Genomic DNA, 27,373 nt, shown 5'->3' with positions numbered 1-27,373 from the left:
GCAGTATTAGTGAGATACACGAAGTAGATATCACACAGCAGCTTTTTATCTTTTTATATCCCTTTCCTGTTTTTACAGTTCAATTACCTTTTACCACAGATCCTTTGACAATTCTTTTGCTTTCCCCATGACTCAGAATCCAGACACCTCAGTGCAGCACTGGATGAAAGATGCAAGGGTCTTTCAGGAGTCCAGAAACTCACTGACCTTTTATACACACACACTGATTACAAGCAAACAGATCACAGGTGAGGATGGTTACCTTTAGTAGCCATTCAAATCCTTTTGTGTCAACTTGTGTGCATGTTATCAGGCCAAAATCTCCAGGGTATGTAAACTTTTGATCAGGGTCATTTGGGTAGTTTCTGTTGTCATTATGATTTAAAAAGAGTAAACACAGTTGTTTGACAATAAATGGCTTCACCAAACCACTAACCATGAGTGAAAGAAAAGTTTGTGAGTTATCATTCATATTCTCTGACAAATGGCCAGAAAAAATAAGATTTTACTCACCGGTAAATCTATTTCTCGTAGTCCGTAGTGGATGCTGGAACTCCGTAAGGACCATGGGGAATAGCGGCTCCGCAGGAGACTGGGCACAACTAAAGAAAGCTTTAGGACTACCTGGTGTGCACTGGCTCCTCCCTCTATGACCCTCCTCCAGACCTCAGTTAGGATACTGTGCCCGGAAGAGCTGACACAATAAGGAAAGGATTTGGAATCCCGGGTAAGACTCATACCAGCCACACCAATCACACCGTATAACTCGTGATATTATACCCAGTTAAAAGTATGAAATATATCTGAGCCTCACTAACAGATGGCTCATAACAATAACCCTTTAGTTAGGCAATAACTATATACAAGTATTGCAGACAATCCGCACTTGGGACGGGCGCCCAGCATCCACTACGGACTACGAGAAATAGATTTACTGGTGAGTAAAATCTTATTTTCTCTGACGTCCTAGTGGATGCTGGGAACTCCGTAAGGACCATGGGGATTATACCAAAGCTCCCAAACGGGCAGGAGAGTGCGGATGACTCTGCAGCACCGAATGAGCAAACTCAAGGTCCTTCTCAGCCAGGGTATCAAACTTGTAGACTTTTGCAAAAATGTTTGAACCCGACCAAGTAACAGCTCGGCAAAGTTGTAAAGCAGAGACCCCTCGGGCAGCCGCCCAAGAAGAGCCCACTTTCCTTGTGGAATGGGCTTTTACAGATTTAGGGTGCGGCAGTCCAGCCGCAGAATGTGCAAGTTGAATCGTGCTACAGATCCAGCGAGCAATAGTCTGCTTAGAAGCAGGAGCACCCAGCTTGTTGGGTGCATACAGGATAAATAGCGAGTCAGTTTTCCTGACTCCAGCCGTCCTGGAAACATATTTTCAGGGCCCTGACTACGTCCAGTAACTTGGAGTCCTCCAAGTCCCACGTAGCCGCAGGCACCACAATAGGTTGGTTCACATGAAAAGCTGATACCACCTTAGGAAGGAATTGGGAACGAGTCCTCAATTCCGCCCTATCCATATGAAAATCAGATAAGGGCTTTTGCATGACAAAACCGCCAATTCTGATACACGCCTGGCCGACGCCAAGGCCAACCGCATGACCACTTTCCACGTGAGGTATTTTAGCTCTACGGATTTAAGTGGCTCAACCCAATGCGACTTCAGGAAATCCAACACCACGTTGAGATCCCACGGTGCCACTAGAGGCACAAACGGGGGCTGAATATGCAGCACTCCCTTAACAAAAGTCTGAACTTCAGGCAGTGAAGCCAGTTCTTTTTGGAAGAAAATGTACAGAGCCGAAATCTGGACCTTAACGTAACCCAATTTTAGGCCCGTAGTCACTCCTGACTGTAGGAAGTGCAGAAATCGACCCAGTTGAAATTCTTCCGTTGGGGCCTTCCTGGCCTCACACCAAGCAACATATTTTTGCCATATGCGGTGATATTTTGCGATCACATCTTTCCTAGCCTTAATCAGCGTAGGAATGACTTCCTCCGGAATGCCTTTTTCCTTTAGGATCCGGTGTTCAACCGCCATGCCGTCAAACACAGCCGTGGTAAGTCTTGGAACAGGCAGGGCCCCTGCTGCAGCAGGTCTTGTCTGAGCGGCAGAGGCCATGGGTCCTCTGAGATCTTTTCTTGAAGTTCTGGGTACCAAGCTCTTCTTGGCCAATCCGGAACCACGAGTATAGTTCTTACTCCTCTCCTTCTTAGTATTCTCAATACCTTGGGTATGAGAGGCAAAGGAAGGAACACATACACCGACTGGTACACCCACGGTGTTACCAGAGCGTCCACAGCTATCGCCTGAGGGTCCCTTGACCTGGCGCAATATCTTTTTAGCTTTTTGTTGAGGCGGGACGCCATCATGTCCACCTGTGGCCTTTCCCAATGGTGTACAATCATTTTGAAGACTTCTGGATGAAGTCCCCACTCTCCCGGGTGGAGGTCGTGCCTGCTGAGAAAGTCTGCTTCCCAGTTGTCCACTCCGGGAATGAACACTGCTGACAGTGCTAACACATGATTTTCCGCCCATCGGAAAATCCTTGTGGCTTCTGCCATCACCATCCTGCTTCTTGTGCCGCCCTGCTGGTTTACATGGGCGACCGCCGTGATGTTGTCTGACTGGATTAGCACCGGCTGGTGTTGAAGCAGGGGCTCTAGCCTGACTTAGGGCATTGTGAATGGCCCTTAGTCCCAGAATATTTATGTGTAGGGAAGTCTCCTGACTTGACCATAGTCCTTGGAAGTTTCTTCCCTGTGTGACTGCCCCCCAGCCTCGAAGGCTGGCATCCGTGGTCACCAGGACCCAGTCCTGTATGCCGAATCTGCGGCCCTCTAGAAGATGAGCACTCTGCAGCCACCACAACAGCGACACCCTGGCCCTTGGAGACAGGGTTATCAGCCGATGCATCTGAAGATGCGACCCGGACCACTTGTCCAACAGATCCCACTGGAAGATCCTTGCATGGAACCTACCGAATGGAATTTCTTCGTAAGAAGCTACCATCTTTCCCAGGACTCGCGTGCATTGATGCACCGACACCTGTATTTGTACTAGGAGGTTTCTGACTAGAGATGACAACTCCTTGGCCTTCTCCTCCGGGAGAAACCCTTTTTCCTGTTCTGTGTCCAGAACCATACCCAAGAACAGTAGACGCGTCGTAGGAACCCGCTGCGACTTTGGACTATTCAGAATCCAGCCGTGCTGTTGTAGCACTTCCCGAGATAGTGCTACTCCGACGAACAACTGCTCCCTGGACCTCGCCTTTATAAGGAGATCGTCCAAGTACGGGATAATTATAACTCCCTTTTTTTCGAAGGAGTATCATCATTTCGGCCATTACCTTGGTAAATACCCTCGGTGCCGGGGACAGACCAACGGCAACGTCTGGAATTGGTAATGACAGTCCTGTACCACAATTTTGAGGTACTCCTGGTGAGGAGGGTAAATGGGGACATGCAGGTAAGCATCCTTGATGTCCAGTGATACCATGTAATCCCCTTCGTCCAGGCTTGCAATAACCGCCCTGAGCGATTCCATTTTGAACTTGAACCTTCGTATATAAGTGTTCAAGGATTTCAATTTTAGAATGGGTCTCACCGAACCGTCTGGTTTCGGTACCACAAACATTGTGGAATAGTAACCCCGGCCTTGTTGAAGGAGGGGTACCGTGATTATCACCTGCTGGAAGTACAGCTTGTGAAATGCCGCCAGTACTACCTCTCCTCGAGGGCAGCAGGCAAGGCTGATTTGAGGTAATGGCGAGGGGGAGTCGCCCCGAAACTCCAGCTTGTATCCCTGTGATACTACTTGCAGAACCCAGGGATCCACCTGTGAGCGAGCCCACTGGTCGCTGAAGTTCCCGAGACGCGCCCCCACCGCACCTGGCTTCACCTGTGGAGCCCCAGCGTCATGCGGTGAACTCAGAGGAAGCGGGGGAAGATTTTTGATCCTGGGAACTGGCTGTTTGGTGCAGCTTTTTCCATCTTCCCTTGTCTCTGTGCAGAAAGGAAGCGCCTTTAACCCGCTTGCTTTTCTGAAGCCGAAAGGACTGTACCTTATAATACGGTGCTTTCTTAGGCTGTGAGGAAACTTGAGGTAAATTTTTTCCTTCCCAGCTGTTGCTGTGGATACGAGGTCCCAGAGACCATCCCCAAACAATTCCTCACCCTTATAAGGCAGAATCTTCATGTGCCTCCTAAAGTCAGCATCGCCTGTCCACTGCCTGTCCACTAATACCCTCCTGGCAGAATGGACATTGCATTCATTCTGGATGCCAGCCGGCAAATATCCCTCTGTGCATCCCTCATATATAAGACGACATCTTTAATATGCTCTATGGTTAGCAAAAAGTATCCCTGTCCTGACAGGGTAATAGACCACGCTGCAGCAGCACTATCCATGCTGAGGCAATTGCAGGTCTCAGTATAGTACCTGAGTGTGTATATACAGACTTCAGGATAGCCTCCTGCTTTTTATCAGCAGGCTCCTTCAAAGTGGCCGTATTCTAAGACGGCAGTGCCACCTTTTTTGACAAATGTGTGAGCGCCTTATCCACCCTAGGGGATATCTCCCAACGTGACCTATCCTCTGGCGGGAAAGGGTACGCCATCAGTAACTTTTTAGAAATTACCAGTTTCTTATCGGGGGAACCCACGCTTCTTCACACACTTCATTCACTTATCTGATGGGGGAACAAAACACTGGCTGCTTTTTCTCCCCAAACATAAAACCCCTTTTTTGTGGTACCTGGGTTAATGTCAGAAATGTGTAACACATTTTTCATTGCCGAGATCATGCAACGGATGTACCTAGTGGATTGTGTATATGTCTCAACCTCGTCGACACTGGAGTCAGACTCCGTGTCGACATCTGTGTCTGCCATCTGAGGTAGCAGGCGTTTTTGAGCCCCTGATGGCCTTTGAGACGTGAGCTGAGAAGCCGGCTGTCCCACAGCTGTTACGTCATCCAGCCTTTTATGTAAGGAGTTGACACTGTCGGTTAATACCTTCCACCTATCCATCCACTCTGGTGTCGGCCCCTCAGGGGGCGACATCACATTTATCGGCATCTGCTCCGCCTCCACATAAGCCTCCTCATCAACCATGTCGACACAGCCGTACCGACACACCGCACACACACAGGGAATGCTCTGACTGAGGACAGGACCCCACAAAGTCCTTTGGGGAGACAGAGAGAGAGTATGCCAGCACACACCAGAGCGCTATATAATGCAGGGATTCACACTACCCACAGTGATTTTTCCCTTATAGCTGCTATAATACACAGATTTGCGACTAAATTTAGTGCCCCCCCTCTCTTTTTAACCCTTTGAGCTTGAAACTACAGGGGAGAGCCTGGGGAGCTGTCTTCCAGCTGCACTGTGAAGAGAAAATGGCGCCAGTGTGCTGAGGGAGATAGCCCCGCCCCTTTTTCGGCTGACTTTCTCCCGCTTTTTTATGGATCCTGGCAGGGGTATTTTTCACATATATAGCCTCTGGGACTATATATTGTGATTATTTTGCCAGCCAAGGTGTTAATATTGCTGCTCAGGGCGCCCCCCCCCCAGCGCCCTGCACCCATCAGTGACCGGAGTGTGAGGTGTGCATGAGGAGCAATGGCGCACAGCTGCAGTGCTGTGCGCTACCTTGTTGAAGACCGAAGTCTTCTGCCGCCGATTTTCAGGACCATCTTCATGCTTCTGGCTCTGTAAGGGGGACGGCGGCGCGGCTCCGGGACCGGACGATCGAGGTCGGGCCCTGTGTTTGATCCCTCTGGAGCTAATGGTGTCCAGTAGCCTAAGAAGCCCAAGCTAGCTGCAAGCAGGTAGGTTCGCTTATTCTCCCCTTAGTCCCTCGTAGCAGTGAGTCTGTTGCCAGCAGATCTCACTGTAAATAAAAAACCTAAAATATACTTTCTTTTCTAGGAGTTCAGGAGAGCCCCTAGTGTGCATCCAGCTCAGCCGGGCACAAGATTCTAACTGAGGTCTGGAGGAGGGTCATAGAGGGAGGAGCCAGTGCACACCAGGTAGTCCTAAAGCTTTCTTTAGTTGTGCCCAGTCTCCTGCGGAGCCGCTATTCCCCATGGTCCTTACGGAGTTCCCAGCATCCACTAGGACGTCAGAGAAACACAAATTCTGCTAGGGTATGTAAACTTATGAGCACAACTGTATATGCACATACACAGTCACATGTATAATGCAGAAATTATGATAAACAATAAAACTGCAGTGGACTAGCAATACTCAGTAGTACTAAGTAAAGCTATATAGACTTATAGATATATCAATGCACAGTAAAGACTGGATGTATATCACAGGGTACTTGTACTAAATAGCCCTGTTGTAATGCACTGTTTCTTAACTAACACTGTCAAAACACATGTAGAATACTTAAGTGTCCTGTAAAATGCACAGCACTGATGATGCAGGTGGCTTTACAGAGGAGATTTTGCCCATGCAGTCCCAGAATCAGCTCAGCATGTAGTGATGGCACTCAAACGCTGACAGGGAGTGAGAGAGAGATGCAGCTCCAGAGCGGGAACATTTACTGTAAATGGCACCATGGGGCGGGGGTAGGGGCTACAGGTCAGAGCCTTATTCCCTTGGTGGACTTCACCATCGGGTACTGTGGGCCTTAGAAAAACGGATTATAGGAGAATCCGACCTGGGCCCCTGCCCTGGTGGTTTAATGGGGTCCCTGTACCAACACAGTGTCCACGCCAGCGCGCGCGCGGCCTGTCTCCTAATGGCTGCACCGGATTGCGATTTGCAGCGGGTCCCGCGTGGGGGACCCTCTTACTTTCTCCCTTGATGCGGCCACGCGATCCCGGAGAGCTGCGGCGAGTGTGCGTGCCTGATGAGAAAGACCGGAGCCCTCCGCTGTAAGTACACGGCAACCAGGGTGCGGGAGTATACAGCGCCGCCGGGGGAGGTGACGGAGGTGCAGCATGAGATGTCAAAATGACATCTAGCACTAAGAGTGCCTCTGCTGCAGCCCTTGAAGTCTTCTATCTTCTTTTAAAAGCTCTTTTCAGGGCTGCTCCCTGTTAGTGTCCTGCACTGCAGGCACCAACTTACAAACTGAGCTGTGCACGGAGGCAGGGTTATAGAGGAGGCAGTGCGGAGCATCTTGGGAACAGTCAAAGCTTTTAGCCTGTTGGTGCCTCGGATCAAAATCCTACTCTACACCCCCTGATGTTATCCCTGTGGAACCCAGCGGAGGAGACGTAGCGGACGGGGGAGGAGACAAGGGGAGCAGCGGCTGCAACAGTGTAACAACAGGAGGCTCAGGGCAGCGTTAACCCGGCTCCAGCAAGCGGGACCTCGCTTGCTGGAGCCGGGTGGATGCTGCCGCTGGGTTCCTGCTCTCCCCGCTGCTCCCCCGTCTCCTGCTCTCAGCTCACTCATCTCAATCCGACTTTTATTAAAATTGGATTCAGATTGTTGGAAACTGGGCTAAAACCAGTTGGGTTTGTCCCCGCTTCCGACAATGCACGCTGTGTTCTTTATACTCCCTCCCCTGCTGCTCTTAGTTTCAACAGATTGGGTATTGGTTGATGACTGAGGCGCCCACTGACAACTGGGGTAATACAGATCTGATCGCTGCTGTGCATTTTCGCACAGCGGCCGATCAGATCCTAACTGCGTATGTACCCCAATACGCATGTGCGTTGGACAGCAACAAAGGGCATCGCAAGTCAGTGACGGGATGGTGCGAAAAATCCGATCGCACGGGCGTTCACAAAGTGATTGACAGGAAGAGGCCGTTTGTGGGTGGCAACTGAGCATTTACAGGGAGTGTTTGTAAAAACGCAGGCGTGCACAAGCGTTTTCAGGGAGGGTGTCTGACATCAGCTCTGGCCCCGATCAGCCTGATTCTATTGCATTGGAGAAGTCCTAAGTTGTGCACAGACTGCACAAAGTGGATTTTTGCAGATCAGCTACACATTCGATCGCAAACTTGCAATGCGAATTTACACTCCCCTTGTAGGCGATAACTATCTGATCGCAGAAAAGCAAAATTAGCAGCCCATCGATCAGATCTGAATTAGGCCCAATGTCTCCACCACTACAACCAAAAGCTCTCTTAACCTAGTCTCTTAGAATGTGGAATGGTTGAACACCCCTGTTAAAAACAGAAAAAGGTTTTAAAACACTTAAAGAAATTTCGTCCTGATGTAGAGTTTTTACAGGAAATACACTGGAAATTGACGGACCCTAACACTCTAAAGGATAACTAGGTTGGCAATTATAAATGCGCCTCTTTTACAACTAAAACTTGTGGGATGTTGCTCTTGTTTAACAAAACCTTGCATTATGAGATTAAGGATGAATGGATAGACCCTGAGGGGAGATTTTTGTTTCTAAAAGTAGTCATTGAATGTGAAATGTTTACTCTAGCTTGCATTTACGCCTCTACAAGGCCGAATATATTATTTTTCTCAGACCTTTTTGCTAATCTACAGCGCTGGATGGAAGGCCCCTTGGTTTTAGGGGGAGACTTAAACATAGTTCTTGATTCCTCCTTAGAGGTTTTAGGTGGTCCCGGGTAGGCGGGCTTGTGTAGGACTGCCCCGCCTTCCTTATCTTTACTGATTGACTCCCTATAATTGTTAGATCCATGGCGCTTTTTGCATCCTGTTTTCAGGGAATATTCCTTCTTCTCCCATCCCCATAAATCATTCTCCCGCCTGTATTATTAGTTTCTTTCAAACTCACTGTTACACAGGGTCGAGAACTCGACCATCGCTGACATTCTTCTCTCGGATCACGCCCCCATTACCCTCACAATTCAACTGAGATCCCCACACCTTTGTTCTTTTAACTGCCATTTCCCAGTTTATTTAGCTACCTAGGAAGACCTAAAATGCCACTTATCTCAGTCATTCCATAATTACGCCATGGATAATGGCATCCATACTGAGGATATTAACCTCTTGTGGCAGGACTCTAAATCGGTACTCCGGGGTCATATACTGTCCTACGTAGCTTCTATAAAGAAAAATCTTCAACAGAGGCTGTCACATGCAACTCAGGAAGTCAAATACTCTTGTTTACTAACAAACCCCTCTGACTCTTAAGGTGGGTACACACTGGGCGATTTATCGGCCGTTCTATTGAACGCCCAATATATCGTGGGTCCGTCGGCCAGTGTGTCCGCCAGCCGCCCGTACACATGCTACGGCAGCCGGCGGTGATTGACAGCTGAACTGGGCGGCCGTGTGTACACGCCCGCCCAGTTCATGACGTCAGTCCCCGATGGATCGGGCAGTGTGTATATGCACAGCACACTGCCTGATCCGTCCATAGATATATCTGCAGCTATATCTATCAGTGTGTACCCACTTTTACAAAGATGCCAAATAAGTTTATGATACGCTCTGCACTGAACAGGCTAAATGACGTTTGTTCAACCAATCTAATACATTCTTTAGATTTAGAAATAGCCCTGGGAAATTGTTAGCTAATTTATTAAGAGCCTCCTCAACACCTAAACACATCTCTTCTATCCACACTAATAAAGGTACCTAGGTAACGGCCCAGGATAAAATTAGCTTTCATTTTTTGAGAATCTATATGCCGCTCCCCATGAGCATCCCACACAAGGTCTTGAATTTCTGACCCAAGCAGGTAACATAGTATTACATAGTAACATAGTATTTGAGGTTGAATAGAGGCAAATTGCCCATCGTGTTCAACCTGTTTTAAGTTGTGATGATTCTACATACTTGCTGAATAATGTTTTATGACTAGTTAGCTACTATAACTCATGTTACCCCTGGATTAACCACGTTTATATTTTAAGTATTATAACCTTAGATAGCTTTTTCATTCAGAAATATATCCATTCCTTTTTTAAATCCATTTACAGAGTCCGCCATTACCACCTTCCCTGGCAGGGAATTCCACATCCTGATTGTCCTAACAGTGAAGAACTATTTCCTCCGTTGCGTTCGAAACTTTCTCTCCTACAGTCGCAGCTAGTGCCCACGTGTCCTAAACTGTGTTCTTTTAATAAATAATGCCTCTGATAACTATTTGTGATGTCCCTTTACATATTTGAAAGGTCTCACTTATCTTACTACGATACAGACGCGTTAATTTCCTCCATTACCGACGCAGAAATCGAGATGGTTATCAAGTCTCTACCTATTGGGAAGGGTCTGATTGTCTCTCTGCCGCTTATCTCCCCTCAAATACAACCACACCTTTCCAAATTATACAATTCCATTCTCACTGGTAATTCTGCACCTTCAGATTTTAACATTGCCAGGGTAATTGTCCTGCCCAAACCAAATAAAGACCCCACCTGGGTCTCTTCATATAGGGAAATTTCTCTTTTGAATCAGGACTTCAAGATATTTACGAAAATTATTGCTTCCCGTCTCCAGTTGATTTTGACTGAATAAGAAACACTGGCCGCGGTCATTTGTACAAAATGGTTTGCTTTCCTCGATTTCTACACATATTGCAAATGATCCCTATCAAACAGCCCAAATGTGAATTTACGCAACTGAACAAAGCTTCGTCCAAATTTATTAAATAGGATTTTAATTACCTATCGGTAAATACTTTTCTTGTAGTCCGTAGAGGATGCTGGGGTTCATATTAGTACCATGGGGTATAGACAGGTCCACCAGGAGCCATTGGCACTTTAAGAGTTTAATAGTGTGGGCTGGCTCCTCCCTCTATGCCCCTTGTCAAAGTCAAAAATATTACATAAAGAGAACACACAAACTACACACATTTAAGTCGCTATACTTGCAAATATGCGCAGAGAGCAAAGCAATATATGGTAACACACGCATTTACACGGACATGCCACAGAGATGGATTCGACACTTATTTCATACAGTACATAATTATAATATTATATATATCAAGCGCCAGACATCATGGTGATTTAAAATCACCTAATGAATTAATGTCATGAATGTGTATTATTTGAACGGAACCAGATACACCTGTCATGTTTACTATTAAAACAAGCAGATTGGTGTGTAGATTAATTTGATACTTGTTGTGAAGTTGTGGGACATTGCACATTGCAGCGGATAGTTATGATTACATGTATAAAAGCTAAAATCACATCTATTTAAACAATAGAAGCTTCCAAACAGGAAACTCAGGCCAGCCCCTTTGGACGTCCCCAAGGGCTGAGCATGTTCATCATGAACCCCTCCCCCAGAAACTAGTCACACAGGAAAGTAGTTCCTGTCTCTTGTGGGCTCAGGGTGACTTGCTTTTTGGTCTCAGACGATGATAGATTTGCTGGCAGATCAGTTCCTGTATTTATTTACAGAGAGAGGGAGACATAAGATACATTGGAGGGAATGGTAATTGTATCGCTGGCATGTAACTGAAATTGTATGTAACTATGTATTAACTGCTTACTGTATGAGTTGTAACTATAGGTATACTGTACTTTGTAATATATATTGAATCCATATCCTTTTTAATAACAAATATATACATCTATGAGCTTTGGAACTCAGATAATGTGTGGGTGTATTGTTTTCTCTTATGGGATGCACTGTTGTGCGATGTACAGCGCACTTTTATCGTATATGGTAGTAAGAGGTGCAGGCATTTACAATATATATTAGAGCGGGCATTTTAAATATTTGTGAGAAATCAATTTGGCATTCATACCCTCCTACCAGACTCGAGAGAAGGAAACACACAGATAGTGGCGAGATTCATACCAGCTCACACAACAAGGCAAAATCCGGCCAACATGCCGGAAAACTCAGCAACCGCTGAAACAGTACTGAAACAGTAACAAACGCAGAACTAACCTAGGAACCAGGCAGTACTGAACTAAATAACCACGGCAGTAAAACGAAGTGCTGGGCGAGTGCCCAGCATCCTCTACGGACTACGAGAAAAGGATTTACCGGTAGTTAATTAAAATCCTATTTTCTCTTACGTCCTAGAGGAGCTGGGGTCCATATTAGTAAAATGGGGATGTACCAATGCTCCCAGAACGGGAGGGAGAGCGCGGAGGCTCCAGCAAAACTGCTTGATCAAACTTGAGGTCATCAGAGGCCAAAGTATTGAACTTGTAAAACTTAGCAAACGTGTTCGACCCAGACCAAATAGCTGCTCGGCAAAGCTGCATAGCCGAGACACCCCGGGCAGCCGCCCAGGAAGAGCCCACCTTACGAGTAGAGTGGGCCTTAATAGATTTTGGACACTGCAATCCTGCCTTAGAATATGCATGCTGGATGGTGAACCTGATCCAGCGTGAAATGGACTGCTTAGAAGCAGGACACCCAATTTTCTTGGGATCATAGAGGACAAATAGAGAGTCAGATTTTCTATGACGAGCCGTCCTCTTCACATAAATCTTCAAAGCCCTCACAACATCCAAGGCCTTTGAAGCAATTGAGGAGTCAGTAGCCACTGGCACCACAATAGGTTGGTTGAAATGAAAAACTGACACAACCTTAGGAAGGAACTGCAGACGAGTCCTGAGTTCCGCCCTATCTTCATGGAAACCAGATAGGGACTATTACAGGTCAAAGCCCCCAATTCTGACACACGTCGAGCAGAAGCTAAGGCCAACAAAGTGACCGCCTTCCACGTGAGAAATTTAATTTCTGCCTCCTGTAGAGGCTCAGACCAATCCGATTGCAGGAACTGCAATACCACATCAAAATCCCAGGGTGCCGTTGGCGCCACAAAGGGAGGCTGGATGTGCAGAACCCAGATGAGACTTTGGAAGGTTCAGGATCCAACTGTGCTCCTTGAGCAGACGAGTCGTGAGAGTAATGGATCTTAACATCTTCTCCCTGGACGACACCTTGATCAGTAGATCGTCCAGATACGGAATTATGTTCACCCCCTGCTTGCGGAGGAGAACAATCATCTCTGCCATCACCTTGGTGAAGACCTTCGATACCGTGGAGAGACCGAACGGCAGTGCCTGAAAGTGATAGTGATCGTCTAATAGTGCAAACCTGAGATAGGCCTGATGCGGCGACCAAATGGGAATGTGAAGGTACGCATCCTTGATGTCCAGGGACACCAGGAACTCCCCCTCTGTCAGTCCTGAGATGACAGCTCTCAGAGACTCCATCTTGAATTTGAAGTCCCTGAGATAAGGGTTCAAAGATTTCAAGTTCAGAATTGGCCTTACCGAACCATCCGGCTTCGGTACCACAAAAAGGTTTGAATAGTAACCTTTGTTCCACTGATGAGGCGGAACTGGAACAATGACCTCGGACACTACCAATTTTCGGATAGCGTCCAGATGAATCGCTCTGTCTGCCGGCAAAGCTGGCAAGCCTGATTTGAAGAAACGATGAGGTGGGAGAGTTTGAAACTCCAGCCTGTACCCCCTGGACACTATATCTTGTATCCAAGGGTCCAGGCCAGACGACACCCAGACGTGGCTGAAATGCCGGAGTCTTGCTCCCACCTGACCTCCCTCCAGGCTGTGCAGTCCACTGCCATGCTGAGGACTCTGAGGCACCAGAAGCAGGCTTCTGGTCTTGGGAACCTGCGGGAACAAGCTTTTTGGATTTAGCACGACCACCTCTGAAGAAGGTGTGAGAAGGCTTGTTCTTTCTAGGCTTTGCAGGCTGAAAGGACTGTGACGTGGCGGGAGTAAAAGGCTTCTTCGTAGCCGGTGCAGCTGAGGGGAGAAAAGGAGACTTACCCGCGGTAGCTGTGGCAATCCACACATCCAGTGCCTCTCCAAATAGAGCCTGACCTGTATAGGGTATGCCCTCCACACACTTCCTGGATTCCGTGCCCGCAGACCATTGGCGCAGCTAAAGCCCCCTGCGAGCCGAGACGAACATGGTGGAGATCCCCGCAGCCATGGAACCCAGATCCTTCATGGATTCTACCAGGAGACCTGCAGAATCATGTATTTTACGTAAAAACAAATCAACGTCACCTCTATCCATCGTAGTCAAGTCCTCCTGCAGAGTGATTGACCACTTGGCTATAGCTTTAGAAATCCCTGCACAGGCAATAGTAGGCCGCAGTATAGCCCCTGAAGCCGTGTATATGGATTTGAGCGTAGCATCCACCTTGCGATCTGCTGGGTCCTTCAACGCGGTAGATCCCGGGACTGGTAAAACCACCTGTTTTGACAGCCTGGAGACAGAGGCATCAACTATAGGCGGAGACTCCCATTGGGATCTGCGCTACAACAGTGCAATCCTGATTACATGGGATGGGATCTTCCTGAGAAGATAAATCCTCTGCAGCATATGAGACAGAATCTCTAGACATGTTTGCTTGTACACCCCACATACACACAGGGTACAGGGCAGACAGAATTTCCCCCCAAGAATGGCAGAGAGACACAGAGATTGGAGCCAACCGACACATAGCGCTATTACAGGTATAGGGAGACCCTATACCAATGCTGACTGTGTCCCTTAATAGGTGACACAGTCTATACACAGCCTCCCCACCCTTCTACAACCCCCTGGTACCGTACAGATAGCTGGAGTTGCTCTGGAGGGACTGTTCATCCACTTGAATCTGTCTGCAGGCAGGAAAATGGCGCTGAACGCAGCTGGGTCCGCTCTGAGAAGCTCTGCCCCCTTAATGGTGCTGTCTTCCCGCTATTCCAAGATTATACTGGCTTGAGGATTTTGTGCTGGCTGAGATCCGCTGACCCAGACAGGTTTTTTGGTCAGTGTAGGGTTAGGGCGCCGCCTCAGGGCGCCCCTCACAGTGCCGCTGAGCCATCCCGGAGCGCCCTACCCTAATGCCGCCATCTTCACAACGACCCCCGCTTGTTAGGGGGGTCGGTGACTCACTCGCCACAACTTCAGCTCTGCAAGGGGGTGGCGGCATGCTGCTGGGGTGAGCGTTCCCCTGCGGCGGCGAGCGATCTATCCCCTCTGGAGCTCAGTGTCCATTCAGCTGAGACAGTGGCTAAGACCCGCAGGGCGGACACTGTTCCCCTCCCTCAGTCCCTCGATGCAGGAAGGCTGTTGCCAGCAGCCTCCCTGTAAAATAAAAAACTCTAAAATAATCTTTTACTAAGAAAGCTCTGTAGAGCTCCCCTAGCTGTGACTGGCTCCTCTAGGCACATTTTCTAAACAGAGTCTGGTAGGAGGGGCATAGAGGGAGGAGCCAGCCCACACTGTTAAACTCTTAAAGTGCCAATTGCTCCTGGTGGACCAGTCTATACCCCATGGTACTAATATGGACCCCAGCATCCTCTAGGACGTAAGAGAAAAAGGGTTTCCTTGTTTAAATTGCAGCAAACACAGGCCTTGGGAGGGTTAAATATACCCTGTCTTAGATACTTCACCCTAGCAGTGAACTACAGAATAGCATTAGATTGGCTGGGAGGATGTAACACTTATGCGGATCATGACTTAGAACAATACTTTGTACCACACTGGAATTTGGCGTCCTTCACACAGCACCACACTCAATGCCTAGTGTCATTAAATATATTGATTTAATATCATCTACTTGCACAGCATTGCGAGCGGTATGCACCAAATTAAAAATATCACAATTTACCTCCTTATTTTTACCTTTTACCCAAATTTTACACCTCATACTACTTCTCCAATAGTCTATAGATGGCATGAGGGGTGAGGTGGGGGGGAGGGGGCGGGGTAATTACGATATGTTTAGAATTTTTTTTACAAACAGAAACCTTGGTTCATCTCACACACTTACAAATACAAGATAAATTTCCTTCACTGGCAATTCCTCTATTTCCTTTTCTACAAGCATGTAGCTATGTACAAAAGACTGTATCTTCCTTAACTGATGCAGATAGAGATTGTGTTTTACTGTACATGGTGCCTTTAGACGCGGGTCCAGGGGCCCTTTCTCTACCTCTTTTATTTATACTCATTCCCGCTAACTGCTTAACTTAGAGGCTGGAAATGTGGGATTAATGCGATGGATGGCGGATTCCCCCAACCTATTTCTGGATGCCAATATAAAGTTAGATAAACAACTGGCCTCAGCCTCTTACACTGAGATGCACCAAAAAATCCTACATAGGTCCTATTTCACGCCCAAATTTAAGTTTCTTATTGGAGATGTCCCTAATTCAGAATGTTACAAATGTGGATCCCCAGATGCGGATATAGGGGGTCATTCCGAGATGATCGCTAGCTGTTTTCGGTCACTAAGCAGCAATCAGTCAAAAAAAGTCACTTCTGCGCATGCGGCGCAATGCGCACGCGCGTCGTACTATTACAACGAATGATGTCGTTTCACACAAGGTCTAGCGAAGCATTTCAGTCGCACTGCTGGCCGCAGAGTGACAGGAAGAGGGCGTTTCTGGGTGTCAACTGACTGTTTTCAGGGAGTGTTTGAAAAAAACGCAGGCGTGCCAGGAAAAGCGTGGCTGGGCGAACGCAGGGCGTGTTCGTGACGTCAAAACAGGAACTGAATAGTCTGAAGTGATCGCAAGCGCTGAGTAGGTCTAAAGCTACTCTGAAACTGCACAAATTTTTTTGTAGCCGCTGTGCGATCCTTTCGTTCGCACTTCTGCTAAGCTAAAATACACTCACAGTAGGAGGCGGCATAGCGTTTGCATGGCTGCTAAAAACAGCTAGCGAGCGATCAACTCGGAATGACCACCATAGCCCATTGCCTATGGTCCCGCCCGAAAGTACAAGTTTTGTGGCAAACACTACAAAAGTATATTGTTACTGATCTGCACATTCAATTCACCGTTAATAAACCTTGGGCTTTCTGGGGCATTTACCCTAAATCCCCTTCCAATACCTTATCGAAAGGGAATTGGATCCTACTTAATAAATTGGCTGCAGCTACAAAAAAAAAAAGTTCTTTCCCTATGGGTATCCATTGATTCTGTCCCTATCTCAATGTTGTATCCTCGAAATACAAAAAGAATCTAGGCGCAGACTATCAATGGGGACCTCCTATGTAGCAATTTCTCCACTATTCTGACTACACTGCAGCCTCAAAAAGGAGATCACTGATTCTCCAAAAAAGTTTTTCCAAGCATACAAATAATTGAAGCGCTGCGTAGTCAGAATATCTATTTTTATGAATTTATTGTCACATACAAACAATTATACATACAACAAACAAATGTACACACGGCCGGTACTAAAATTAATAAAAAGAACCAAGTAACCTCGGTCTCAATTCATAATACACAATCCTAAGCTTTTAGTATCCAATACCATACAATTATCTCAGTTCCAAACGATGTTCATAGAACAATCAATAGATAATTAATAAAACACAGAAATATATATTAGCAATTGATTAGTATAAGTCCTTAATACTACTAATGAAATATTGATGAAATAGATCAGCCATTGATTAGTAAGAGTCTTTAGTGAATAGTTTAGTAATCAGCAACTATTTTCAATCAAAACTCAGTCCACAGCTGTTAGTAAGGTTTTAACATGCAAAACTGGTTGCTTTAATCACGGCTCCATCCACAGCTGTTAGTATAATTTTACATGCATAGCTAGATGTTTAGTTGTTAAGATATTGTTTCGTGTTTGAGAGAGAAAGCGCTCACTGGGAAAGAATTGGGTCAGTGCCGCTAGACCTGGAGGTGTCCTACCTCCTTGCGATTGTGGAAAAGAGAGTGGACAGCGCACTTGGGGATGCGGGTACCAGGGGGGGGGGGGGGGGGAAACAGGGGTGGGGGTACAGACAATGGGAGGGGAAGGTGCTGAGTCCTGTATGTGTAATAATAAGAATTTACTTACCGATAATTCTATTTCTCGTAGTCCGTAGTGGATGCTGGGGACTCCGTCAGGACCATGGGGAATAGCGGCTCCGCAGGAGACAGGGCACAAAAATAAAGCTTTAGGATTAGGTGGTGTGTACTGGCTCCTCCCCCTATGACCCTCCTCCAAGCCTCAGTTAGGATACTGTGCCCGGACGAGCGTACACAATAAGGAAGGATATTGAATCCCGGGTAAGACTCATACCAGCCACACCAATCACACCGTATAACTTGTGATCTGAACCCAGTTAACAGTATGACAAACGTAGGAGCCTCTGAACAGACGGCTCACAACAATAACAACCCGAATTTGTTTGTAACAAAAACTATGTACAAGTATTGCAGACAATCCGCACTTGGGATGGGCGCCCAGCATCCACTACGGACTACGAGAAATAGAATTATCGGTAAGTAAATTCTTATTTTCTCTAACGTCCTAAGTGGATGCTGGGGACTCCGTCAGGACCATGGGGATTATACCAAAGCTCCCAAACGGGCGGGAGAGTGCGGATGACTCTGCAGCACCGAATGAGAGAACTCAAGGTCCTCCTCAGCCAGGGTATCAAATTTGTAGAATTTTTCAAACGTGTTTGCCCCTGACCAAGTAGCAGCTCGGCAGAGTTGTAATGCCGAGACCCCCCGGGCAGCCGCCCAGGATGAGCCCACTTTCCTTGTGGAATGGGCCTTGACAGATTTAGGTTGTGGCAAGCCTGCCACAGAATGTGCAAGTTGAATTGTGCTACAAATCCAACGAGCAATCGTCTGCTTAGAAGCAGGAGCACCCATCTTGTTGGGTGCATACAATATAAACAGTGAGTCAGACTTTCTGACTCCCGCCGTTATTGAAATATATATTTTCAATGCCCGGACCACGTCCAACAACTTGGAATCCTCCAAATCGTTAGTAGCCGCAGGCACCACAATAGGCTGGTTCAGGTGAAACGCTGACACCACCTTAGGCAGAAAATGAGGACGCGTCCGCAGTTCTGCCCTGTCCGTATGGAAAATCAGATATGGGCTCTTATATGATAAAGCCGCCAATTCTGATACTCTCCTGGCTGAAGCCAGGGCCAGTAGCATGGTTACTTTCCATGTAAGATACTTCAACTCCACCGATTTGAGCGGCTCAAACCAATGGGATTTGAGAAAATCCAAGACTACATTAAGATCCCACGGTGCCACTGGGGGCACAACCGGGGGCTGTATATGTAGTACTCCTTTTACAAAAGTCTGGACTTCAGGAACTGAAGCCAATTCTTTCTGGAAGAAAATCGACAGGGCCGAAATTTGAACCTTAATGGACCCCAATTTGAGGCCCATAGACAATCCTGTTTGCAGGAAATGTAGGAATCGACCCAGTTGAAATTCCTCCGTGGGGGCCTTCCTGGCCTCACACCACGCAACATATTTTCTCCAAATGCGGTGATAATGTTGTGCAGTCACCTTCTTCCTGGCTTTTACCAGTGTAGGAATGACCTCTTCCGGAATGCCTTTTTCCCTTAGAATTCGGCGTTCAACCGCCATGCCGTCAAACGCAGCCGCGGTAAGTCTTGGAATAGACACGGTCCCTGCTGAAGCAGGTCCCGTCTTAGAGGTAGAGGCCACGGATCCTCCGTGAGCATCTCTTGAAGTTCCGGGTACCAAGTTCTTCTTGGCCAATCCGGAGCCACTAGTATCGTTCTTACTCCCTTTTGCCGTATAATTCTCAGTACTTTTGGTATGAGAGGCAGAGGAGGGAACACATACACTGACTGGAACACCCACGGTGTTACCAGAGCGTCCACAGCTATTGTCTGAGGGTCTCTTGACCTGGCGCAATACCTGTCCAGTTTTTTGTTGAGGCGGGACGCCATCATATCCACCATTGGTTTTTCCCAACGGTTCACAATCATGTGGAAGACTTCTGGATGAAGTCCCCACTCTCCCGGGTGTAGATCGTGTCTGCTGAGGAAGTCTGCTTCCCAGTTGTCCACTCCCGGAATGAATACTGCTGACAGTGCTATCACATGATCTTCCGCCCAGCGAAGAATCCTTGCAGCTTCTGCCATTGCTGTCCTGCTTCTTGTGCCGCCCTGTCTGTTTACGTGGGCGACTGCCGTGATGTTGTCCGACTGGATCAACACCGGCTGACCCTGAAGCAGGGGTTTTGCCAGACTTAGAGCATTGTAAATCGCTCTTAGCTCCAGTATATTTATGTGAAGAAACATCTCCAGGCTTGACCATACTCCCTGGAAGTTTCTTCCCTGTGTGACCGCTCCCCAGCCTCTCAGACTGGCATCCGTGGTCACCAGGACCCAGTCCTGTATGCCGAATCTGCGGCCCTCTAACAGATGAGCACTCTGCAACCACCACAGAAGAGACACCCTTGTCCGTGGCGATAAGGTTATCCGCTGATGCATCTGCAGATGTGATCCGGACCATTTGTCCAGCAGATCCCACTGAAAAGTTTGTGCGTGGAATCTGCCGAATGGAATCGCTTCGTAAGAAGCCACCATCTTTCCCAGGACTCTTGTGCATTGATGCACAGACACTTTCCCTGGTTTTAGGAGGTTCCTGACAAGTTCGGATAACTCCCTGGCTTTCTCCTCCGGAAGAAACACCTTTTTCTGAACCGTGTCCAGAATCATTCCCAGGAACAGCAGACGTGTCGTCGGGGTCAACTGAGATTTTGGAAAATTCAGAATCCACCCGTGTTGTTGCAGCACTAGTCGGGTTAGTGCTACTCCGTCCTCCAGCTGTTCTCTGGACCTTGCCCTTATCAGGAGATCGTCCAAGTAAGGGATAATTAATACGCCTCTTCTTCGCAGAAGAATCATCATTTCGGCCATTACCTTGGTAAAGACCCGAGGTGCCGTGGACAATCCAAACGGCAGCGTCTGAAACTGATAATGACAGTTTTGCACCACGAACCTGAGGTACCCTTGATGTGAAGGGCAAATTGGGACATGCAGGTAAGCATCCTTTATGTCCAGGGACACCATAAAGTCCCCTTCTTCAAGATTCGCTATCACTGCTCTGAGTGACTCCATCTTGAACTTGAATTTTTGAATGTACAGGTTCAAAGATTTCAGATTTATTATAGGTCTTACCGAGCCGTCCGGCTTCGGTACCACAAATAGCGTGGAGTAATACCCCTTTCCCTGTTGTAGGAGGGGTACCTTGACTATCACCTGCTGAGAAAACAGCTTGTGAATGGCTTCCAATACCGTCGCCCTGTCTGAGGGAGACGTTGGCAAAGCAGACTTTAGGAACCTGCGAGGGGGAGACTTCTCGAATTCCAACCTGTAACCCTGAGATACTACCTGCAGGATCCAGGGGTCCACCTGTGAGCAAGCCCACTGTGCGCTGAAATTCTTGAGTCGACCCCCCACCGCTCCTGAGTCCGCTTGTAAGGCCCCAGCGTCATGCTGAGGGCTTTGCAGAACCCTGAGAGGGCTTCTGTTCCTGGGCAGGGTCTGCTTGCTGCCCTCTCTTACCCCTTCCTCTGCCCCGAGGCAGATATGACTGTCCTTTTGTCCGCTTGTTCTTATAGGACCGAAAGGACTGCGGCTGAAAAGACGGTGTCTTTTTCTGTTGGGAGGGGGTCTGAGGTAAAAAGGTGGATTTTCCGGCAGTTGCCGTGGCCACCAGATCCGATAGACCGACGCCAAATAATTCCTCCCCTTTATACGGCAATACTTCCATATGTCGTTTGGAATCCGCATCACCTGACCACTGTCGCGTCCATAAACTCCTTCTGGCAGATATGGACATCGCATTTACTCTCGATGCCAGAGTGCAAATATCTCTCTGAGCATCTCGCATATAAAGTAAAGCATCCTTTAATTGCTCTATAGTCAATAAAATACTGTCCCTATCCAGGGTATCAATATTTTCAGTCAGGGAATCCAACCAGACGACCCCAGCACTGCACATCCAGGCTGAGGCGATGGCTGGTCGCAGTATAACACCAGTATGTGTGTATATACTTTTTAGGGTAGTTTCCAGTCTCCTATCAGCTGGATCCCTGAGGGCGGCCGTATCAGGAGACGGTAACGCCACTTGTTTTGATAAGCGTGTGAGCGCCTTATCCACCCTAGGGGGTGTTTCCCAGCGCGCCCTAACCTCTGGCGGGAAAGGGTATAATGCTAATAACTTTTTTGAAATTAGCACTTTTCTATCTGGGTTAACCCACGCTTCATCACATACATCATTTAATTCCTCTGATTCAGGAAAAACTACAGGTAGTTTTTTCACCCCCCACATAATACCCCTTTTTGTGGTACTTGCAGTATCAGAAATATGCAAAGCCTCCTTCATTGCCGTGATCATATAACGTGTGGCCCTACTTGAAAATACGTTTGTTTCATCACCGTCGACACTAGATTCAGTGTCTGTGTCTGTGTCGACCGACTGAGGTAAAGGGCGCTTTACAGCCCCTGACGGTGTCTGAGACGCCTAGGCAGGTACTAACTGGTTTGCCGGCCGTCTCATGTCGTCAACTGATTTTTGTAATGTGCTGACATTATCACGTAATTCCATAAACAAAGCCATCCATTCCGGTGTCGACTCCCTGGGGGGTGACATCACCATTATCGGCAATTGCTCTGCCTCCACACCAACATCGTCCTCATACATGTCGACACACACGTACCGACACACAGCAGACACACAGGGAATGCTCTTATCGAAGACAGGACCCCACTAGCCCTTTGGGGAGACAGAGGGAGAGTTTGCCAGCACACACCCAAGCGCTATAATATATATGGGAACAACCTTATATAAGAGTTGTTCCTTATAGCAGCTTAAATATATCAAAATATCGCCAAAAAATGCCCCCCCTCTCTGTTTTACCCTGTTTCTGTAGTGCAGTGCAGGGGAGAGTCCTGGGAGCCTTCCTCACAGCGGAGCTGAGCAGGAAAATGGCGCTGTGTGCTGAGGAGAATAAGCCCCGCCCCCTATTTCGGCGGGCTTTTCTCCCGGAGTTTTAGATATCTGGCATGGGTTAAATACATACATATAGCCTCAATGGCTATATGTGATGTATTCTTTTGCCATAAAGGTATTAAATATTGCTGCCCAGGGCGCCCCCAGCAGCGCCCTGCACCCTCCGTGACCGCTTGGTGTGAAGTGTGTGACAACAATGGCGCACAGCTGCAGTGCTGTGCGCTACCTTCATGAAGACTGAAGAGCCTTCTGCCGCCTGTTTCCGGACCTTCAATCTTCAGCATCTGTAAGGGGGGTCGGCGGCGCGGCTCCGGGACGAACCCCAGGGTGAGACCTGTGTTCCGACTCCCTCTGGAGCTAATGGTGTCCAGTAGCCTAAGAATCCAATCCATCCTGCACGCAAGTGAGTTGAAATTCTCTCCCCTAAGTCCCTCGATGCAGTGAGCCTGTTGCCAGCAGGACTCACTGAAAATAAAAAACCTAAATACTTTTTCTAAGCAGCTCTTTAGGAGAGCCACCTAGATTGCACCCTGCTCGGACGGGCACAAAAACCTAACTGAGGCTTGGAGGAGGGTCATAGGGGGAGGAGCCAGTACACACCACGTAATCCTAAAGCTTTATTTTTGTGCCCTGTCTCCTGCGGAGCCGCTATTCCCCATGGTCCTGACGGAGTCCCCAGCATCCACTTAGGACGTTAGAGAAAATGAGGTGAGACGTAGTGAAATGTATTTATTTATTGTTAGGGTTTGTGTACAAGACTCTTCAGGTTTGTCATATAAGGTATCCTCTATGGCTATACCCTTCTGAGTGGTGCACTTATGCCCGGATGTAAGTAGTCAATTGGTCTAGATGCCACTATCAGGTGTGTCTTAACAGACTACCCTTTATTTGTATACCCTCCCAATGGTATACCCTGTGCAGAGTAGATCCCGGCTGGATTCAATGTCAGGTGTACCCTGGTAAGGGTCGCCTTTACCATAGGTGTGGTCTGCCTATGTACCTCTGAATGTCTAAATGCCACTATCAGGTGTGTCTTGACAGACTACCTTTTATTTGTATACCCTCCCAATGGTATACCCTGTACAGAGTAGATCCCGGCTGGATTCAATGTCAGGTGTACCCTAGTAAGGGTCGCCTTTACCATAGGTGTGGTCTGCCTATGTGACTCTGAGTGTTCTCCGTTAGGCTGGTGTGGGATGAGCGTGACAGTTGCGGCGTCCCGCCTGTCAGACTCTTCCTGTGTGCTCAGGTGGAGGTGGCGGGTGTACGGCTGTGTGGATGTCACTTACCGCCGGGGGCAGGTGGATGTGCCTGCCGCCGGTTACCACAGTCCCGTCCCTCGTCCCGCACTGCCTCCGTGTTGTCTGTCTGCAGCTCCGGTCCCTGGTCCGATAGCAGGCGCTCCTGTTCGCGGGTCCCGTCTGCTTCCTGGTTGCCCGCGTCACGTGCTTGGTCACGTGAGCGGACGAAGTGTCTCGATTCATGCACTCTCCCTCTCCGGCCTGAGAGGGGGATCTGCAATGCGATGGTAATGGAAAAATGGTCTGTGTTAGAGTGTGTGGCGGGTCTCCAACGCGTTTCAGCATACGTGCCTTTTTCTAGGCACAAAAAATTATTACTCCTGAGGAAGCCGCCGATTCTAAAGGCGGGGAAACGCGTTGAGTTATCTGCTACACGGATCCGGTACCTATACACTCAAACGGGACATTTAACGAGCGGACCTCTGGTGCGGCGGAACCCCGAGAAGGAAGCTTAACCAGCACCAGCTGCAGGTGCACGGGGGAGACAACTAAACAGTAAGCCGACAGAGGCGGTAATGCCCGGAATAGAGTGAATTTCTCCTGATGCTAAATGGCGGTATGCACAGTTATGGGTGCTTTTTATGCATAACAACTTCAGGACATAGGAGAAATATTGATTGTGATCACAATATATATTGCAATTTTTAGTATGGACACCACTGGCTATCTTAACAACTAAACATCTAGCTATGCATGTAAAATTATACTAACAGCTGTGGATGGAGCCGTGATTAAATCAACCAGTTTTGCATGTTAAAACCTTACTAACAGCTGTGGACTGAGTTTTGATTGAAAATAGTTGCTGATTACTAAACTATTCACTAAAGACTCTTACTAATCAATGGCTGATCTATTTCATCAATATTTCATTAGTAGTATTAAGGACTTATACTAATCAATTGCTAATATATATTTCTGTGTTTTATTAATTATCTATTGATTGTTCTATGAACATCGTTTGGAAATGAGATAATTGTATGGTATTGGATACTAAAAGCTTAGGATTGTGTATTATGAATTGAGACCGAGGTTACTTGGTTCTTTTTATTAATTTTAGCACCGGCCGTGTGTACATTTGTTTGTTGTATGTATAATTGTTTGTATGTGACAATAAATTCATAAAAATAGATATTCTGACTACGCAGCGCTTCAATTATTTGTATGCTTGTATCCTCGAATCTCATATCTGTTCTCTATGGACTGGATGAATAATACACTCCAGAAGGAGAAATTAACAGGGCAATATTTTGATATATGGCTTTCATATGTCATGTCTGTACATTGTCACCCTTGATTAAAGAGGCCTTACGGAAATGTTTCCAGTCTACAACTTGGTACAATGTGGAAGTGCTTGATTCAGGTGCTCCATTTTGAACCTGGTTGGGGAATGTTTGTTCATTACACAAACTGTGAACACCATCTATATTATTGTGTATTTACTACCACTGCATCCTGTTAAATGTATTTGCCTTTGCACATTTATGTCTAATCTTGTCTATATTATTGTGTATTTACTACCACTGCATCCTGTTAAATGTATTTGCCTTTGCACATTTATGTCTGGTCTTGTCAGATGTTGTGTTCTATTCTTCATTTTGTTCTTATACTCTGTCTTTACATATGTTTATATCTTGGACATGTACTTTTGATTTGTTGCTGAAACTGGTCAATAAAAACTTAAAAAAAGAAAAAAAGGTCTTGTGTTGATCTATCTAAATGTTACCGATTGTTTTTGCACTTACTGTGGCACGGAAAGAAACCTAGGATTAATCGTCGTAAATTGATACAGCAGAGGATACTTGGGAGGCATCGGTTTTCCTGATGTCGTCTACAAGCATGCATTCTTGTTTATGTATATTGTAGGGTATCTACAACTATAACTGGAAGAGGCCTTTTCTTCCCATATTCTCCTGCAGCCTTACTGCAGTCTCGTAAGTATGACCTCCCGCCTATGATGTTGCAAAATATTATTTTTAGGGATATGTATCTCACTTGCGGGTATATTCAATTCCTGTCAGAATTCCCGACAGGTTGAAGAAAAGTAACTTTTTGACGTATTTAGGGTGAATTTTGATTTGCTCTATTCAATATAAGTGAAATTCTTGGCACGGCAGGCCAATCTAGCACCAGCGAAAGCGATGCGCGGGACTGCGCATTGCTTTCGCTGAGGGGGCTACACACGAGTGATCTATGCTTAAAATCTAAGCAATCTAGTCAGATTGCTTAGATTTTAAGCATGGATCTCTCCGTGAGTACCCCCCTTAACAATTCAAGTTATACCCCTTTTACATTCGCAGCTTCTTGTCATTCCCTGGAATGTGTCCCGGTATATTTGCCGGGACACATTCCCGGGAATGACCCTTTTCGCGGCCCGACCCGGCATATTGTCGGGTCGGTGACGTCACCGCTGATGTTACCGGAGGCGGTGCTTGGAGATAATCTTCTCCAAGCACTGCCTCCTCCTATGCAGAGAACAGGTGCCATGTCGCCTTGACCCGTTGTACCCGTTCACACCGCACAGCTTCCCGGGACGGTCCCGGATTCAACCCAGGTCGAGACCTGGGTTGAAATCCCGGGATGCTCGTCCCGGGAAATTGTCCCTGTACCAATTCACACTCACAAAAATCCCGGGATGATGCGCGTTCACGTGCAATATCCCGGGATTTTTCTGCGAGTGTAAAAGGGGTATTAGGTGAACTGTTTAATAACTAATGTGATTTTATTTATACTTAATTTTTACTTTTGAATCCTTATCAATTTTCATTTTATGTATACATACATTTTTTAAGGGAGATGAGCTTCGTCCGATAATACAGAATACATTAAATTACTATTTTGAATTGATAAGACACGTTATGTTTTTGTATCTTCCACTGTATGCTGTATTACTCTTGCATAACATACAGTTCATTCAACCTTTAGTTAATCTTTTCTATCAACTGTCTGACTAAGGCATTAACAATATTATAAACTGAGCATTGTTTTCTGCCAACTTCACTTTTATAAACATAACATGGTGGTGGCATGTCTTACCTCCAAAACATCAGGATTTACAAATATATTGTCTGCTGTAATGTCACCATGGACATACTCGTTTTCATGGATATATTCAAGTGCATCAATCTGCAAAGAAACATAACATTTACTTGTGGTGATATATACATATAAAAGCTAATTTTCTGCAGCTTTATCTGTATCTATATTGTAGGTACTTTCTAAGAAGCCCAAATTGAATGTTTATTTATCCTGAGTTAAGCTGCTATCCAGATGATAGATCTACAAGGTCAACACCATATGACTGATATGCATTAGGATGACAGGTACAAAAGGTCGACGGACGAAAGGTCGACTGTTCTTAAAGTCAACAGATACCAAAAATCGACATGACAATGATGTACACGTGTTTGGTGTTTTTCACG

The 27,373-nt window shown here is 46.9% G+C and overlaps 1 protein-coding gene across 4 annotated transcripts in view; it reads right to left on the bottom strand.

The window, feature by feature from the left end:
• Positions 1 to 27,373, bottom strand: part of VRK3 (VRK serine/threonine kinase 3) — a 751,237-nt gene that overhangs the window by 221,774 nt on the left and 502,090 nt on the right. For all 4 annotated transcript variants that reach the window (XM_063945241.1, XM_063945242.1, XM_063945243.1 and 1 more), the window contains one exon: positions 26,988 to 27,077. In XM_063945241.1, coding sequence (XP_063801311.1) covers positions 26,988 to 27,077 — 90 coding nt within the window. The remainder of the gene's footprint in view (positions 1 to 26,987; positions 27,078 to 27,373) is intronic.

The sequence above is a fragment of the Pseudophryne corroboree genome, chromosome 11 (assembly GCF_028390025.1).
Source record: "Pseudophryne corroboree isolate aPseCor3 chromosome 11, aPseCor3.hap2, whole genome shotgun sequence".
In the NCBI taxonomy this organism is placed as follows: domain Eukaryota; kingdom Metazoa; phylum Chordata; class Amphibia; order Anura; family Myobatrachidae; genus Pseudophryne; species Pseudophryne corroboree.
Note: the sequence above shows the minus strand (reverse complement) of the source record. Positions and strands in the feature narration are given on the sequence as shown.